A 15,715-nucleotide genomic window follows, 5' to 3' on the forward strand; every position below is an offset into this window, starting at 1 on the left:
TCTGATCTTTCAGAACGATTAGGCTGTCTTGTAACCATAGGACGGAGAGCCGTCTGGACTAAACATGTGACATTCTGATCTGATTTCGTAGAACGATCAGGCTGTCTTGTAACCGGAGGACGGACAGGTGATGGAGAGCCGTCTGGACTAAACAAGAGACATTCTGATCTGACCTCCCAGAATGACCAGGCTGTCTTGTAACCAGAGGAAGGACAGGTGATGGAGAGCCGTCTGGACTGAACAAGAGACATTCTGATCTGATCTCCTAGAATGACCAGGCTGTCTTGTAACCAGAGGAAGGACAGGTGATGGAGAGCCGTCTGGACTGAACAAGAGACATTCTGATCTGATCTCCCAGAATGACCAGGCTGTCTTGTAAGCGGAGGAAGGACAGGTGATGGAGAGCCGTCTGGATTGAACAAGAGACATTCTGATCTGATCTCCCAGAATGACCAAGCTGTCTTGTAACCGGAGGAAGGACAGGTGATGGAGAGCCGTCTGGACTAAACAAGAGATATTCTGATCTAATCTCCCAGAATGACCAGGCTGTCTTATAACCGGAGGAAGGACAGGTGTCTGGACTACTGATGACCGGATCTGTTTTGTTTTAGTATATACATGTATACAAATGTAGGCATGTAAAGCACTTAATACTTACGGCAGCTTCAGTTTGATGAACTTGTGATTACGGGCCTGTCAGCGATGTGTTCTTTCGGTGAAATGTGGCTGCTCGTCTTCGTCATTTATATTTTATTATCTTTACATGAAAAAATGTGTCAAAATGTCAAATTTCAGGATGCCATTCCTTGATTTATTGGATTGCTGTCTTACGCCTGGTTCAAGAACCGGTCACATCAAAATCAAATTAAATTGACCAGTCTGCAATTAACAGATTCACTGTAATTAAAGCTCAAATGCTTTGTGATCTTCCGGTTCTCTAACCTATCGTTTTGATCAGGATCTACCACCCGATGTTGCCATTTCCCCTATTGAATGCTTAGGATGAGATTGCACACTATACAGTACTTTAGTAAATGACGTATGATATGGTTCCGTATGGTAAAAGATAAAGCTCAATATAGCCGATCTAAGTACGAGATAGAATTAAACATGTCACCAGAAATTTAAGAAGGGTGTTGTTACTAATAACATAAGTCATCTGTATGTAATTATCAGATCGAAATCGTTCCCATAGGGTTAATTAAGTATCGTTGCCACAAGCGCACATAAAAGAAAAAAAAACATCAAGCTTTCCTCGATGCACGACATTTTTGTTATATTTGATTTTAACTTTGTATCTACAAAACCTACACTGCAAAAAAACGGGGGTAAGAACAGCTACTTGTTAAATATGAGATGTGCTTGGCTTGTACTCATATATATAGGTGTTCACCAGGGACCCGTAATAAAGGCTGGTGGTCATTTACTCCGGGCACTCATCAAGTAGATGTTCATCAGAGACCTGGCGAAAGATTAGTTGTCATTTACTCCGGGCACTCATCACTTATACACGCAAATGTTCATTAGAGACCTGGCGAAAGATTAGTTGTCATTTACTCCGGGCACTCATCACTTATACACGCAAATTTTCATCAGGGACCTGGTGAAAGATTGGTGGTCTTTTACACTGGGCATTCCGACTTCTTCCTCCTATTAAACTGGACGCCATCATGTAAATGAAAAAGTTCTGAGTGCGACCTTCAAATCCAAACGAATAAATAAATAATAACATGTACTTGAACCTTTGTATTAAATAAAGTAAAATATATACAACACATTTTATGAACATCTTTCCACTTCGATCATTAGGCTTATGTATTTTGGTTCGCATCTTTTCAGGTTTTTTAGGCGTATGGACTACACATAACCTGGTCACCATATCAAACTGTCAATACCACTGTGAAGACGTTAACTGAACAACACTTAGGCGTACGGACTACACATAACCTGGTTACCATATCAAATTGTCAATACCACTGTGAAGACGTTAACTGAACAACACTTAGTAGACGTATGGACTACACATAAACTAAGTACCATATCAAACTGCAAACACCATTTTGAAGACGTTAACTGAACAAGACTTTATTCTCCTCAACTGTGAGAACAGTAGGTAAAACAAACACCCATACAACTTTACAGATATAGGCACAGGTTCAAGACATTTCACTGACATACACAATCATGTATATATGACCACTGGTTTCTTTTCTCAGTGGCAATGTGAGTTCAGCAGTGGAGTGTAACACTAAAAAAAACAGGGAAAAAATACCGACGTTTCGCACAAAACTCGGCACTTTCTTAATGCAGCATGAAAGTCAGACTTTCAAAATAAGTTTCATCATAACAGATGGTAAACGGACACTATATTTAGGGGATAGCCACCAAGGTTAGCTAGAGTATATTACCTGACTACAAATGCGCGATATAAACGACAATTAATCGAGAAGACTTACTCATGATGTCTAATATTTATACAAGGATAAAAGGAATCGCCCAGGCATCCGAGGCAGGTGTCCAAACATATTCAGATATCCGAGACAGGTGTCCAGATGTCCCAGAGAAGTGTAAAGACATCCCAGACAGAGGATTCAGACACTGCATACAGATGTGTTATGTCCACCTAATCGAGACAGATGTCCAGACCAGTGCGTTATGTCCAGACATCAAAACTGGTGTCCAGACGTTCCATACAATCCATGTGTTATGCCCCAGAAATCTCAAATAGGTGGCCGGATGTTTCAGACAGGTGGGTTATGTTCAGACACCTCAGACAGTTGTCCAGATATTCCTGACAGGTGTGTTACGTCCAGACATCACAAACAGAAGTCACCATGTTCCAGACAGGTGTGTAATGTCCAGACTTCTCAAACAGGTTGTCCACACAGGTGTTTTATGTCCAGACATCAGAAACAGGTTTTCAAATGGACATCCTTTATTAGGAGTATTTTAATGACAATTATACAGTTTTGAGAACCTAGCATAAAACACACATATTACCCGGACCCAAAGTAAACTGCAACAAAAAAGAAGCCGGGTTTCTGCCTGACTTGTCTCCACCGATGTCTTTCATTACCTAAACTGTTCTATTGCCTGGCTTGACAGTAAAAAAACAGGTGGCTTTGAAGCGGACGGTTTGACCATGTTACTCGCCAATGTCGCCTTTTGTCGTAATATCGGAAGGTCAACCTCTAGTCAATACTACTCAGGATAAATAATCATGTCAGAGTGACTTTATAAGCGACACTAAGTGTATGCCTATAACCATGGATAGGAACATGTCCAATAACTACCTGCTACAAGTGCTAATTGCATATTGCCATTAGTGATCTAAAGGTGGATTTAAAGTCAATATTACGTTTCTCAGAAGCCACCTCGCCCCCGCCGTAAGTAATATACTGTTTATACAGAATATACTCTTTATAACCATGGCCAGGAGTTAAATCTGGACACTAATAGTTAGCCCACACAAAACACCTTAGCAAAAATTTACTAGAAGACAATGACAACCTTGTCAGTCGATAATGACTAAAACAATAATAATACAACTTATGAGTATTTCCTCCAACTGAGCAGTAAATAAAGTATGCCAGATATTTTGATTAGAGACTGGAACTTTAAAAAATATTCCAGTAAACGATGTAAAATGATTTCATAATTACTGGTTGTGGCAAATAGGTCTACACGTACTTATGTAGTGTTCCTTCAGAAACAGGTACGTGTACCTGTAACAAAAGAGTAAATGAAACACGTATGGGGATGGAAGCAATGTGTCTACATGAACCAGGCTTTTGGAGTAATCTTTATCACCAGCTAATAAAAACATGGCACTGCAAAAGAAAGACTGAACTCATAGTTCTGAACGATACACCGGGAGGCCTGAGAAAGAAATAAAAGGACAATCTCGCTACGAGTTTGATCACATACATGTAAATATTTCAAATATAACTGCACACAAAATTATGTTGCGATGCATTAAACAGCCTCGTTAAAACATAAGATGAAGTGGGCACCCTGTATCAAAGCTCACGTGACGGGCAAACGGAGAATTAGTATCCATTTCCGAAGAGGCAATACGTCAGAAGTTTGACTTAAAATTACACACTGGTTAAAAAAATACTTGACAAACCGATTTTTCAATATGGGATTGTTTTCAATTTTTCTTTTTTTTGCAGTTTTTGGAAGCACCTGTAGAATAGAAATCAACATCAAGTGGAACAGAACCTGACAAACAACAAAACAACAAAAAAGACAGAACATACTTCCTGGAAACTTGAGCCGACTCTTTTTCAGAGTTGTGATGACCCTCACTTTAAATGAATGAATGAATGATTAAAGGATAAAAGCTTAACGCTTCCATGTTTTGAGATTACTAAGAAAATATTTTAGTGTACCCAATGTTATTTTAGTGTACCCAATGTTATTTTAGTGTACCCAATGTTATTTTAGGGTACATAATGATATTTTCGATGCTTGCTCACGTTTCATAATTAAACAACCCAATGGATCATTCCTGACGTCCTCTTACTCTAATGTCTAATCTGCATCAAAAAGCTGAGAAGTTGGGTATTAATAAAGGCATTCAAGACATAAATATGATAATAGTGGACAAAAACTATGCAAAACAGATTAATGTTTAACCATGTAAAGATGCAATTTGGCACATTTTTGTTCTTCTGAGCCCTGACAAACTACACAGTCAGTCAGATTTTTGGAAGAGATGTAAAAAAACACAGAGCATTCAAGCATCAAAACACGTTGGCACAAGGCACCGTCAAAGTCTAACATAGGGACAAACTACGATTTCCTGCTGATCTACTGTTCATGATGAAGTAAAATCTGATTTGTCCTATTAACTCGTCAAAGTTGAAGGAAAAGAAGACACCTATTAACTCGTCAAAGTTGAAGGAAAAGAAGACACCCACTATTTCATATACCTGCCGCTTTCAAATGGTGGACTTGTATAACGTTTGTTTTGTTTTCATCCGACAAACCGGATACACCGCTAGCCTCTGTACCCGTCTCCGGTAAAGATAAATTTCCCCTTTCCACCAGGAATGCATGATGGCTGAAACTGTAGCGAGTAAATGTTGTCACATGCCCTGCAATTCTAGTGCATCTTCCTGGCACTGGGAACCGTGACCTCCCAGAAGAGAGAGACCATAGATAAAGCTAGCATGTATATGTACAGTAGAAGACATGTACAATAGATAGCATGTACAGTACACATGTACTGTAGACAGCATGTACAGTAGACATGTGCGCTAGAGGGCATATAAAATAGACGGTATGAACAGTAGACAGCATGTACACTAGACATGTACAGTAGACAGCATGTACAGTACGCGGCGTGTACAGTAGAAGACATGTACAGTGGACAGCATGTACAGTACACATGTACAATAGAGGGCGTATGCAGTAGACAACATGTACAGTACACATGTATCGTAGACGGCATGTACAGTGGTCATGTACAGTAGACAGCATGTACAGAACATATTTACAGTAGAAAATTGTACAGTGGACAGCATGTACAGTAGACAGCATGTGCAGTACACATTTACAGTAGAGGGCATGTACAGTACACATTTACAGTAGAGGGCATATGTAGTAGACAGCATGTACACTAGACATGTACAGTAGACAGCATGTACAGTAGAAGACATGTACAGTAGAGAGCATGTAAAGTGGACATATACGGTAGAGGGCATATGAAGTAGACGGCATGTACAGTAGAGAGCATGTACAGTACACATGTAGACAGCATGTACAGTACACATGTAGACAGCATGTACAGAACACATGTACAGTAGACAGCATGTACAGTACACATGTACAGTAGAGGGCGTATGCAGTAGATGGCATGTACAGTACACATGTACAGTACACGGCATGTACAGTGGTCATGTATAGTTGAGGGCATGTACAGTAGACAGCATGTACAGTAGACAGCATGTACAGTAGACGTACAGCAGAGGGTGTATGCAGTAGACGGCATGTACAGTGGTCATGTATAGTAAAGGGCATATACAGTAGACAGTGTGTACAGTAGACAGCAGGTACAGTAGTCATGTACAATAGACAGCATGTACAGTAGTCATGTACAGTAGACGGCATGTACAGTAGACAGCATGTACAGTACACATGTAAAGCAGATAACATATACAGCAGAAAACATGTACAGTAGACATGTACAGTAAACATGTAGAGTAGAAGGCATGTAAAGTAGACATATACAGTAGACAGCATGTACAGTAGACATGTAGAGTAGAAGGCATGTTCAAGAGATATGTACAGTACACATGTACAGAAGACAGCATGTACAGTAGACATGTACAGCAGACAACATGTACAGTAGACATGTACAGAAAACAGTATGTACAGAAGGCATGTACAGTAGACAGCATGTATAGAGGACAAGTACAGTAGACAGCATGTACAGTAGCCATATACAGTACACATGTACAGTAGACAGTATGTACAGTACACATGTACAGTATACAGTATGTACAGTACACATGTACATTAGAGAGCATGTACAGCATTCATGTACAGTTGACAACATGTACAGTACACATGTACAGTAGACAGCATGTACAGTGCAAATGTACAGTAGAGGACATATGTAATAGACAGCATGTTCAGTACAAATGTACAGTGGAGGGCATATGTAGTAGACAGCACATGCAGTAGGCATGTACAGTAGACAGCATGTACAATACAAATGTACAGTAGATGGCATGTACAGTACACATGTACAGTAGACAGCATGTACAGTACAGGGCATGAACAGTACACATTTACAGTAGAAAACATGTACAGTAGACAGCATGTACAGTAGACAGCATGTATAGAGGACAAGTACAGTAGACAGCATGTACAGTAGCCATGTACAGTACACATGTACAGTAGACAGTATGTACAGTACACATGTACAGTAGACAGTATGTACAGTACACATGTACAGTAGAGAGCATGTACAGTATTCATGTACAGTTGACAACATGTACAGTACACATGTACAATAGACAGCATGTACAGTGCAAATGTACAGTAGAGGACATATGTAGTAGACAGCACATGCAGTAGACATGTACAGTAGACAGCATGTACAATACAAATGTACAGTAGAGGGCATATGTAGTAGACAAGTACAGTAGACAGCATGTACATTAGACAGCAAGTACAGGAGACATGTACTGTAGACAGCATGTACAGTAGGCAGCATGTGCAGTAGACATGTACAGTAGGCAGCATGTACAGTAGAGGGCATGTGCAGTAGACAGCATGTACAGTAGGCTTGTACAGTAGACATGTACAGTAGACAGCATGTACAGTAGACAGCATGTACAGTAGACGGCATGTACAGTGCACATGTACAACAGACAACATGTAAAGTAGACAAGTACAGTAGAAAGCATGTACAAGAGACATGTACAGTAGACAGCATGTATAGCAGACAGCATGTACAGTAGACAAGTACAGTAGACAGCATGTACAGTAGACAAGTACAGTAGACAGCATGTACAGTACACATGTACAGTAGACAGCATGTACACTAGACAAGTACAGTAGACAGCATGTACAGTAGACAAGTACAGTAGACAGCATGTACAGTACACATGTACAGCAGACAGCATGTACACTAGACAAGTACAGTAGACAGCATGTACAGTAGACAAGTACAGTAGACAGCATGTACAGTAAACAGCCAGCTTGTGGCAGTGACAATCAAAAAAAAAAAAAGGAATAGCAGTTCATGTGAAGTAAATATTCATTAACTATGTGCAGATAAAATGGTAACATAAAGAAGAATCTGTCATGATGTAGCATAACCTCTGCTCATGACCACTAGGAGAAGGTTCATACAAGAGATTACATCCCTGGCTCAGGTCAAAGTTCACACAAATCATACACATCTTCAAGTGTACATATACACACTAAGGGGAGAATAGCATCTGGGAATGTACATGTTCACATGTATGTTAACCTGTCCTGAACAAATTCAGAGACAGGAAGACATATCATGGCAGTAATGAACACAAGGTTATTGCCTTTGTCATATGAGCAGTTTCCAGCCACAAAAGACTTACTCGCACAAGTTAAAGTCCCCTCAATATACAACATTGGCACTCACAAATGTAAAACTTCATGAAAAGCAAAATAGAGACCAAATATAACATAGCATACATGTTAAACTCTTGACTATCCAGTCTAGTAAATATGAAGCACCATAACAAAATAACATAGATGACATTCATTACAAAACATTTGCTAGAACATCATGACTTTCTCAATCAACAGAAATGAATCCTTCTGTGTGAAAGTCAGCTTAAAAGCAAAATAATACTGTTTTAATCCTCCTTTATATAAATTTATGTTTCTAAAATCTTATTTTCAAATCTCGAGATGTAGACATAATTAACAAATACATGACTATGCCTCCCTAATGACGTCTGTAGAGAAAATTTAACACAGGTTTGCATAAAGCTTGAACACTGCAATCCATGCAACATACATTATGAAAATATCTTTCACAATTTTGAACCAAACCTAACAATACACCCATGTAATGGTTGTATTTGACAATGATACAACCCTATACTTAGGGTCATCTGCAAATATCCACTTATCAAGCGCATTATCATTTATCTGAAGCTACAGAAAAGCTGTAACAACAAATTGGTCCCTTCAACAAGTTACTATATATCCTCTACTTCCACTCTTTCAAAAAAACAGAATCCTGTCACGCATCATTGTCAAAAGGCAAAGTTAGGGAGCAGATTTAAGTAGGACTTCTGATGACACCCGCTGACCAGGCTGACTGGTTGTTAGATCTTACAACAGCTGAAGGAAGATACTGTTGTGGCACTGCCAGGAGTAAAGCCTGCCTCTCCCTTGGGACGCACTTCATTCTCGCGGGTTAATTTCGTCAGTTCTTTGCCAATTTCCAGAAAGAGTTTTTTCAACATTATCTGCTTCTTTGGCCGAAGTTTCCAGAAAGCGCATCTCGTAGCGCTGAGCAAACTGCTGTCCAATGGCTGTGGGTATCTCACGCCGGTTAATTTGATCCGTCTTGTTACCTGGTCAAAAGTAGAGGAAAATGTAATCTGATCTGTTTTGTTACCTGGTCAAAAGTAGAGGAAAATGTAATCTGATCTGTCTTGTTACCTGGTCAAAAGTGGAGGAACATGTAATCTGATCTGTCTTGTTACCTGGTCAAAAGTGGAGGAAAATGTTGTCTGATCTGTCCTGTTACCTGGTCAAAAGAAGAGGAAAATGTAATCTGATCTGTCTTGTTACCTGGTCAAAAGTAGAGGAAAATGTAATCTGATCTGTCTTGTTACCTGGTCAAAAGTGGAGGAAAATGTAATCTGATCTGTCTTGTTACCTGGTCAAAAGTAGAGGAAAATGTAATCTGATCTGTCTTGTTACTTGGTCAAAAGTGGAGGAAAATGTTGTCTGATCTGTCCTGTTACCTGGTCAAAAGAAGAGGAAAATGTAATCTGATCTGTCTTGTTACCTGGTCAAAAGTAGAGGAAAATGTCATCTGATCTGTCTTGTTACCCGGTCAAAAATAAAGGAAAATGTCATCTGATCTGTCTTGTTACCTGGTCAAAAGTAGAGGAAAATGTAATCTGATCTGTCTTGTTACCTGGTCAAAAGTAGAGGAAAATGTAATCTGATCTGTCTTGTTACCTGGTCAAAAGTGGAGGAAAATGTCATCTGATCCGTCTTGTTACCTGGTCAAAAGCAGAGGAAAATGTCATCTGATCTGTCTTGTTACTTGGTCAAAAGTGGAGGAAAATGTAATCTGATCTGTCTTGTTACCTGGTCAAAAGTGGAGGAAAATGTAATCTGATCTGTCTTGTTACCTGGTCAAAAGTAGAGGAAAATGTCATCTGATCTGTCTTGTTACTTGGTCAAAAGTAGAGGAACATGTAATCTGATCTGTCTTGTTACCTGGTCAAAAGTAGAGGAAAATGTAATCTGATCTGTCTTGTTACCTGGTCAAAAGTGGAGGAAAATGTAATCTGATCTGTCTTGCTCCCTTTTCAAAAGTAGAGGAAAATGTAATCTGATCTGTCTTGTTACCTGGTCAAAAGTAGAGGAAAATGTGATCTGATCTGTCTTGTTACCTGGTCAAAAGTGGAGGAAAATGTGATCTGATCTGTCCTGTTACCTGGTCAAAAGTGGAGGAAAATGTGATCTGATCTGTCCTGTTACCTGGTCAAAAGTGGAGGAACATGTAATCTGATCTGTCTTTGTTACCTGGTCAAAAGTGGAGGAAAATGTAATCTGATCTGTCTTGTTACCTGGTCAAAAGTGGAGGAAAATGTAATCTGATCTGTCTTGTTACCTGGTCAAAAGAAGAGGAAAATGTAATCTGATCTGTCTTGTTACCTGGTCAAAAGTAGAGGAAAATGTCATCTGATCTGTCTTGTCAAAAGCAGACAAAAATGTACAGTAAATAAAAAAGGAAACTTCTACAATAATGTGTTAACATTATACATGTAAATATTCAACAGAGATCAATGAAAAAGACTTATGTAGTGTTGTTACACATGTATCAGGTGTTAATATCCTACCATCGCATAAAATACGAAACACTCCATGATGTATTACTGTGTTGAATCTTGAAAATGTCCCTCAACTATCAAAACTAAAATCTTAACTCACAGCTGAAGGAACAGACAAACTGAGGAGCAGACAAACTGAGGAGCAGACAAACTGAGGAGCAAACAAACTGAGGAGCAAACAAACCGAGGAGCATGAAGTTTCTGCTAGTAAATAACTCTGTAACTGCATTTATCTCTTACCTACTAAATATGTGAGGATATTCTTGCCAGCATAGTTCTCCATCTCAGTAATCCACTGGGGCAGGCTCTCAAATGAGTCTTGTAGGCAAACATCATATACAAGGATGAGGGCATTGGCAGAGCGGTAGTAACTCTGAGTGATGGACCGGAATCTCTCTTGGCCAGCAGTGTCCCAGATCTGTAACTGTTCACATCAGTCTGCATTACAGTCAGTCATTCACATCAGTCCACATTACAGTCAACTGTTTACATCAGTCCACATTACAGTCAACTGTTCACATCAGTCCATATTACAGTCAACAGTTTACATCAGTCCTCATTACAGTCAACTGTTCACATCAGTCAATATTACATTTAATCTTTCACACCAGTGTAAAGTCAACTGTTTACACCATTGTACATCACAGTCAAGTGTCCACATCAGTCTACATTACAGTTAGCTGTTCACATTACAGTCAACTGTTTACACCAGTCTACACTACTGTCAACTGTTCAGATCAGTCTACATGATGGTCAACCGTTCACATCAGTCTATATTATGGCCAACTGTTCACATCTGTCTGCATTACACTCAGCAGTTTGCATCAGTCTATAGTACAATCAGCTGTTCACATCAGTCTTTATTACACTCAGATGTTTACATCAGTCTATATTATGGCCAACTGTTCACATCTGTCTGCTTTAAAATCAAGAGTTTGCATCAGTCTATAGTATAGTCAGCTGTTCACATCAGTCTGTATTACACTCAGATGTTTACATCAGTCTGTATTACACTCAGATGTCCACACCAGTCTGTATTACACTCAGATGTTCACATCAGTCTGTATTACACTCAGATGTTCACATCAGTCTGTATTACACTCAGATGTTCACATCAGTCTGTATTACACTCAGATGTTCACATCAGTCTATATTACGCTCAGCTATTCACATCCATCTGCATTCCAATCAACTGTTCACATCAGACTATATTACGCTCAGCTTTTCAAAAGACTATATCACAGTCAGCCTTGATCTGCATTCCAGTCAACTGTTCACATTAGTCAGCATTATAGGGATATTTACCTTCACTGTCTCGATGAATTCACTATATCTCAACAAAAAATTATACAGAAAAATTCTTCAGGATTTTTTCACCCAAATCTTCCTCCCTTGGCTACAGTGTTACGCCAGGACTGAAAAACTTAGTCTCTTCACATAAGTGAACAATTTTTGAGCATTAAATCTGTCCAAGAGAAGAGTTTTCTCTTGAACACTAATTTTTCAAAAATCCAGTAACACTGGTTAACAAATATGTATATACTGTACATCCTTTGACATGTTCCACTCTCTAGTAATATCATATTAACAAACCTTTATTTTTTCACCGTCAATTTCCACAGTCTTAATCATGAAATCCACACCTATTGTGGCCCCTTGACCGGGTGGGAATAACCCCTGTACAGCAAAGAAAATATGGAATACATCAGTTGCTTTGTTGAAAATTCAGTGTATAGGACACTTCGGATAAATGATTCCATTGCTTCCATCCTCCTCCTAAAGTTCTCGCCAAGAAACAATTGACGCTGCTCTCTTGTCTCTTACATAAAGTTTGCAGGTGTCCGCTTGCCTTCCTTCCTTCGATATGAGGTAGATCTCTGCCACATGTGGAAAAGTTGGCTAGTCTAGCCATAGGTCTGCCAGTTTCCTCCACCCAGAAATCTGGCCACCATTGCAAGAGTGAAAAATTCTTCAGCATTGCATTCAAAACCAATCAAAAGCACATAAATAAATAAGTAAATTCTGGATGTTTTGCCCATTGTCACTGTTCATTCTTTATAAAAAGGTGGTCTTTTTTCTCTTTTTTAGTTACATGTTTCTTCTAAATTCATTGATTATTATCTAATCATGTTGCTACATCAACTATTTCATACACATGACTGAAAAGTGAATGGTTATAAAAATCATGATCAGAGTATATGGATGTTACGAAACAATGACGTTTTTTGTCAAAGCAAAATTCTACAAGTTTTATATTTTAAATTACCTGGGTGAATCTCCTCACTAGGCATGTTTTGCCAACACCTGCATTACCAATCAACACCACCTTGAACAGGTATTTGTAATCTTCCATGTTAAGACTGTATTTATCTGGCACTCTCCAGTGGGATTATATGTTATAGCACCAGTGTGTTGTGGATCTGCAATCAGGGACACATGTAAATAGTTACCCTTGTGAAAAGGCATGAAGTGCTATACACATGCAGTGGGTACACATTCCGTGTTAATATAGAAGACCACAGGCTCAGGTAACACTATATACATCTGTGCATTATAATACATGTTTGTCTGATCTACATACATTACATCTGGTCAGTTTTAATACAAATGTTATACTATATTGGTATCTGCACCTACAAGTATTATGAGTACATAAACACAAGAAATCATACACTTGTTTTGGTCCAGCTAGACTGCTGTACAAAAGTCAGAGCGACAACCTGTAAGCATAATAAATGTGTAACTTAAATAATTATTCAAGATTCATGGCACTGTTTCTGTGATTTTAGGAAGGTTTTCATCGACTTAACTTAAAGGACAATCTGAAATATTCAATCAATAAACTGGATTACATTAACGAGTAAACCACAAAATGTTTAAATTACAAGCTAACTAATGTCTTGCAAGACTTACAGACAAATGTCTTTAAAAGCATACCAATGTCTTCAGAAACTACATGTACAAACATTAAACAGCACAATGGTTATGAATTAAACGAAAACAATTAGCTAAAAATAAACTGACACATATGTATTAGCTTGCATCTGCTCTAGTCCTTGAAGGTAATTCACCGAGTGTGTTATTCTAGAGTAATTTGGAATCCTGTCATATATTATCAATGTATCTTCCCACCAATGACTCGGATAAAGTAAAACAATACACTGTGTCTTGCTAGGCAAGCTTTTACTTCTTATCTGGGATTAAGATAGACGTTTGTCTTCATCCCATCTCTAACAGCGTTACATTCCAAGATAAGAAAGGAAAAGGAATGATCGAAAACCTTGTGATACCAGCTAATTAATAGTCTCTCAAATGATAATTATACTGAAACTTTTGTCAATAATATAGGAATCTAATCTCTCCCGTTCCCCTCGTATCAGCAGATTAAAACTCCTTCTTCTTTTCAACACAGTAGTATTACCATATCATGACTACACAAAAAAGATCCATGGGCATAACAACCATTGAGTCATTCAACAACAACAACAACACAACCGGATCTGCGTTTGCTCGTTTTAGTCTGCAAGACAAATTTGTTATCACGTCTGCATTACCATCAAAACCATGAGAATTGATCTCATCAGAAGCAAAGCCTTGTGAAAGACAGTGTATATGACATAGCTGAGCTCGACAGCTTTCACTTGTTGACGATGATTTTTGTGATGAGGATGTAAATAATGCAGGCCTCGCCCTCAGCGAGCAGAATGCTTCTTTCAACTCCCCGTGTCAACTACTACAAACTCCTCACACTGATAAGAACACTTATTGCCGAATTTGCGCATTTCGTAACTTTCAAGCTTCGACATAGGCTACATGTACATGCATGGCCTAAAGTTAAAAAAAATAGATAAGAATTCAGGTAAACTGGCATGATACACAATTTGCGCATCTCTTAACTTTCAGATTTCGACATACGTGTGTACATGAAGCCTAGGCCTATATGGACTAACGAGATACGGTACCGGTAACAACAAAGGTAAGCTGATATGACAGACATGACAATCTTGAGGATGCCTACATGTAGGCATAGACCCCAAACACTAAGAAAAGAGGGAAAACAAGCTATGGCAGTTATCTTCAAGACATACACATGTATGTCGAAATCTGAAAGTTGTAGGCAAGAATTCCAGACATGATGTTTGTAGGCGTATAAGCCAGTCACGCTAGTTTGCCACCGGGCTACGGTGGTCCATATGCGACATTTTCCTTTTTCTGAACTTTTGTAACTTTTTGTTAGATGTCTACCAGGGTGAAAACGCGGTGTAAACAGTTTTCACTTAGGTGGAAACTCACGTGCGCTTTTACCAAGGTGGAAAACAAACGTGAGTTTTGACCCAGTTGGAAACCGACGAGAGTTTTCACCCAGGTGGAAACTCACGTGACACAAGAAGTTCTCGTTTCCGTGGGCAGCCGAACTTAAGGACGGGTTATTAATGGAAAATGCAATTATTTTGACAACAGATGAAATTTTGGGGACACTATAGGGAGGTCATGTAGAATTCCATGTGACTTGTTTCATCCACGCCTTTCTCCGTCATGTTGAAGTTCTTACATGTTGTAGTTCATCATCATTCTGCCCACGGATACGAGAACGAGGCTTCTTGCATCACGTGAGTTTCCACCTGGTTTCCACTAACACGTTTTCACCTGGGTGGAAACGGTTTTCACCCAGGTGGAAACCTAACAAAAAGTTACAAAAGTTAAAAAAACAAAAAAGGATAATGTGGGCCACCATACCGGGCATATCGATGGGAATTCTAACCTGTGTGCATGTACAAGTCCATATAGGCCTATTTAAATACGCATTTCAATACTAAAAAAATAGTACGTGTACATGCAGGTTTCCTCAGGGTGGTAGACGTGGGTGGAAGGTCTCCCAGCAACCTTTGGATGGTCGTGCGTTTCCATTCCTGCCAACACAAACATCTTGGCCCCGTGTAGGACCAAGATGGGCTGCACTCTGGGCCCCGGTTGGGATGCCCATGTGGGGCTATGAGGAATTTGTCACTGGGCCCTATGGTGGCCCCGAGTGGGCAAGCCCAGATGGGCTCTTAGATGGGTCCAATGTCGGTCCATTCTGGGCTAGCCCATACAGGCTTTATATGGGTGTACGAGGAGTCCCCTCTGGGCTAGCT

General features: G+C 39.4%; 1 protein-coding gene across 1 annotated transcript; it reads right to left on the reverse strand.

Annotated features, from left to right (window-relative positions):
- Nucleotides 1–1,260: 1,260 nt before the first annotated feature.
- On the reverse strand, nucleotides 1,261–15,077 carry LOC135472481 (ras-related protein Rab-30-like). Its single transcript, XM_064752001.1, is given in 6 exon segments — nucleotides 1,261–8,963; nucleotides 8,965–9,083; nucleotides 10,821–11,004; nucleotides 12,174–12,257; nucleotides 12,847–13,000; nucleotides 14,959–15,077. Coding segments are annotated over 5 exon segments (606 nt in total). The 5' UTR covers nucleotides 12,934–13,000; nucleotides 14,959–15,077; the 3' UTR covers nucleotides 1,261–8,831.
- Nucleotides 15,078–15,715: the final 638 nt, after the last annotated feature.

This window comes from Liolophura sinensis, chromosome 8 (assembly GCF_032854445.1).
Source record: "Liolophura sinensis isolate JHLJ2023 chromosome 8, CUHK_Ljap_v2, whole genome shotgun sequence".
In the NCBI taxonomy this organism is placed as follows: domain Eukaryota; kingdom Metazoa; phylum Mollusca; class Polyplacophora; order Chitonida; family Chitonidae; genus Liolophura; species Liolophura sinensis.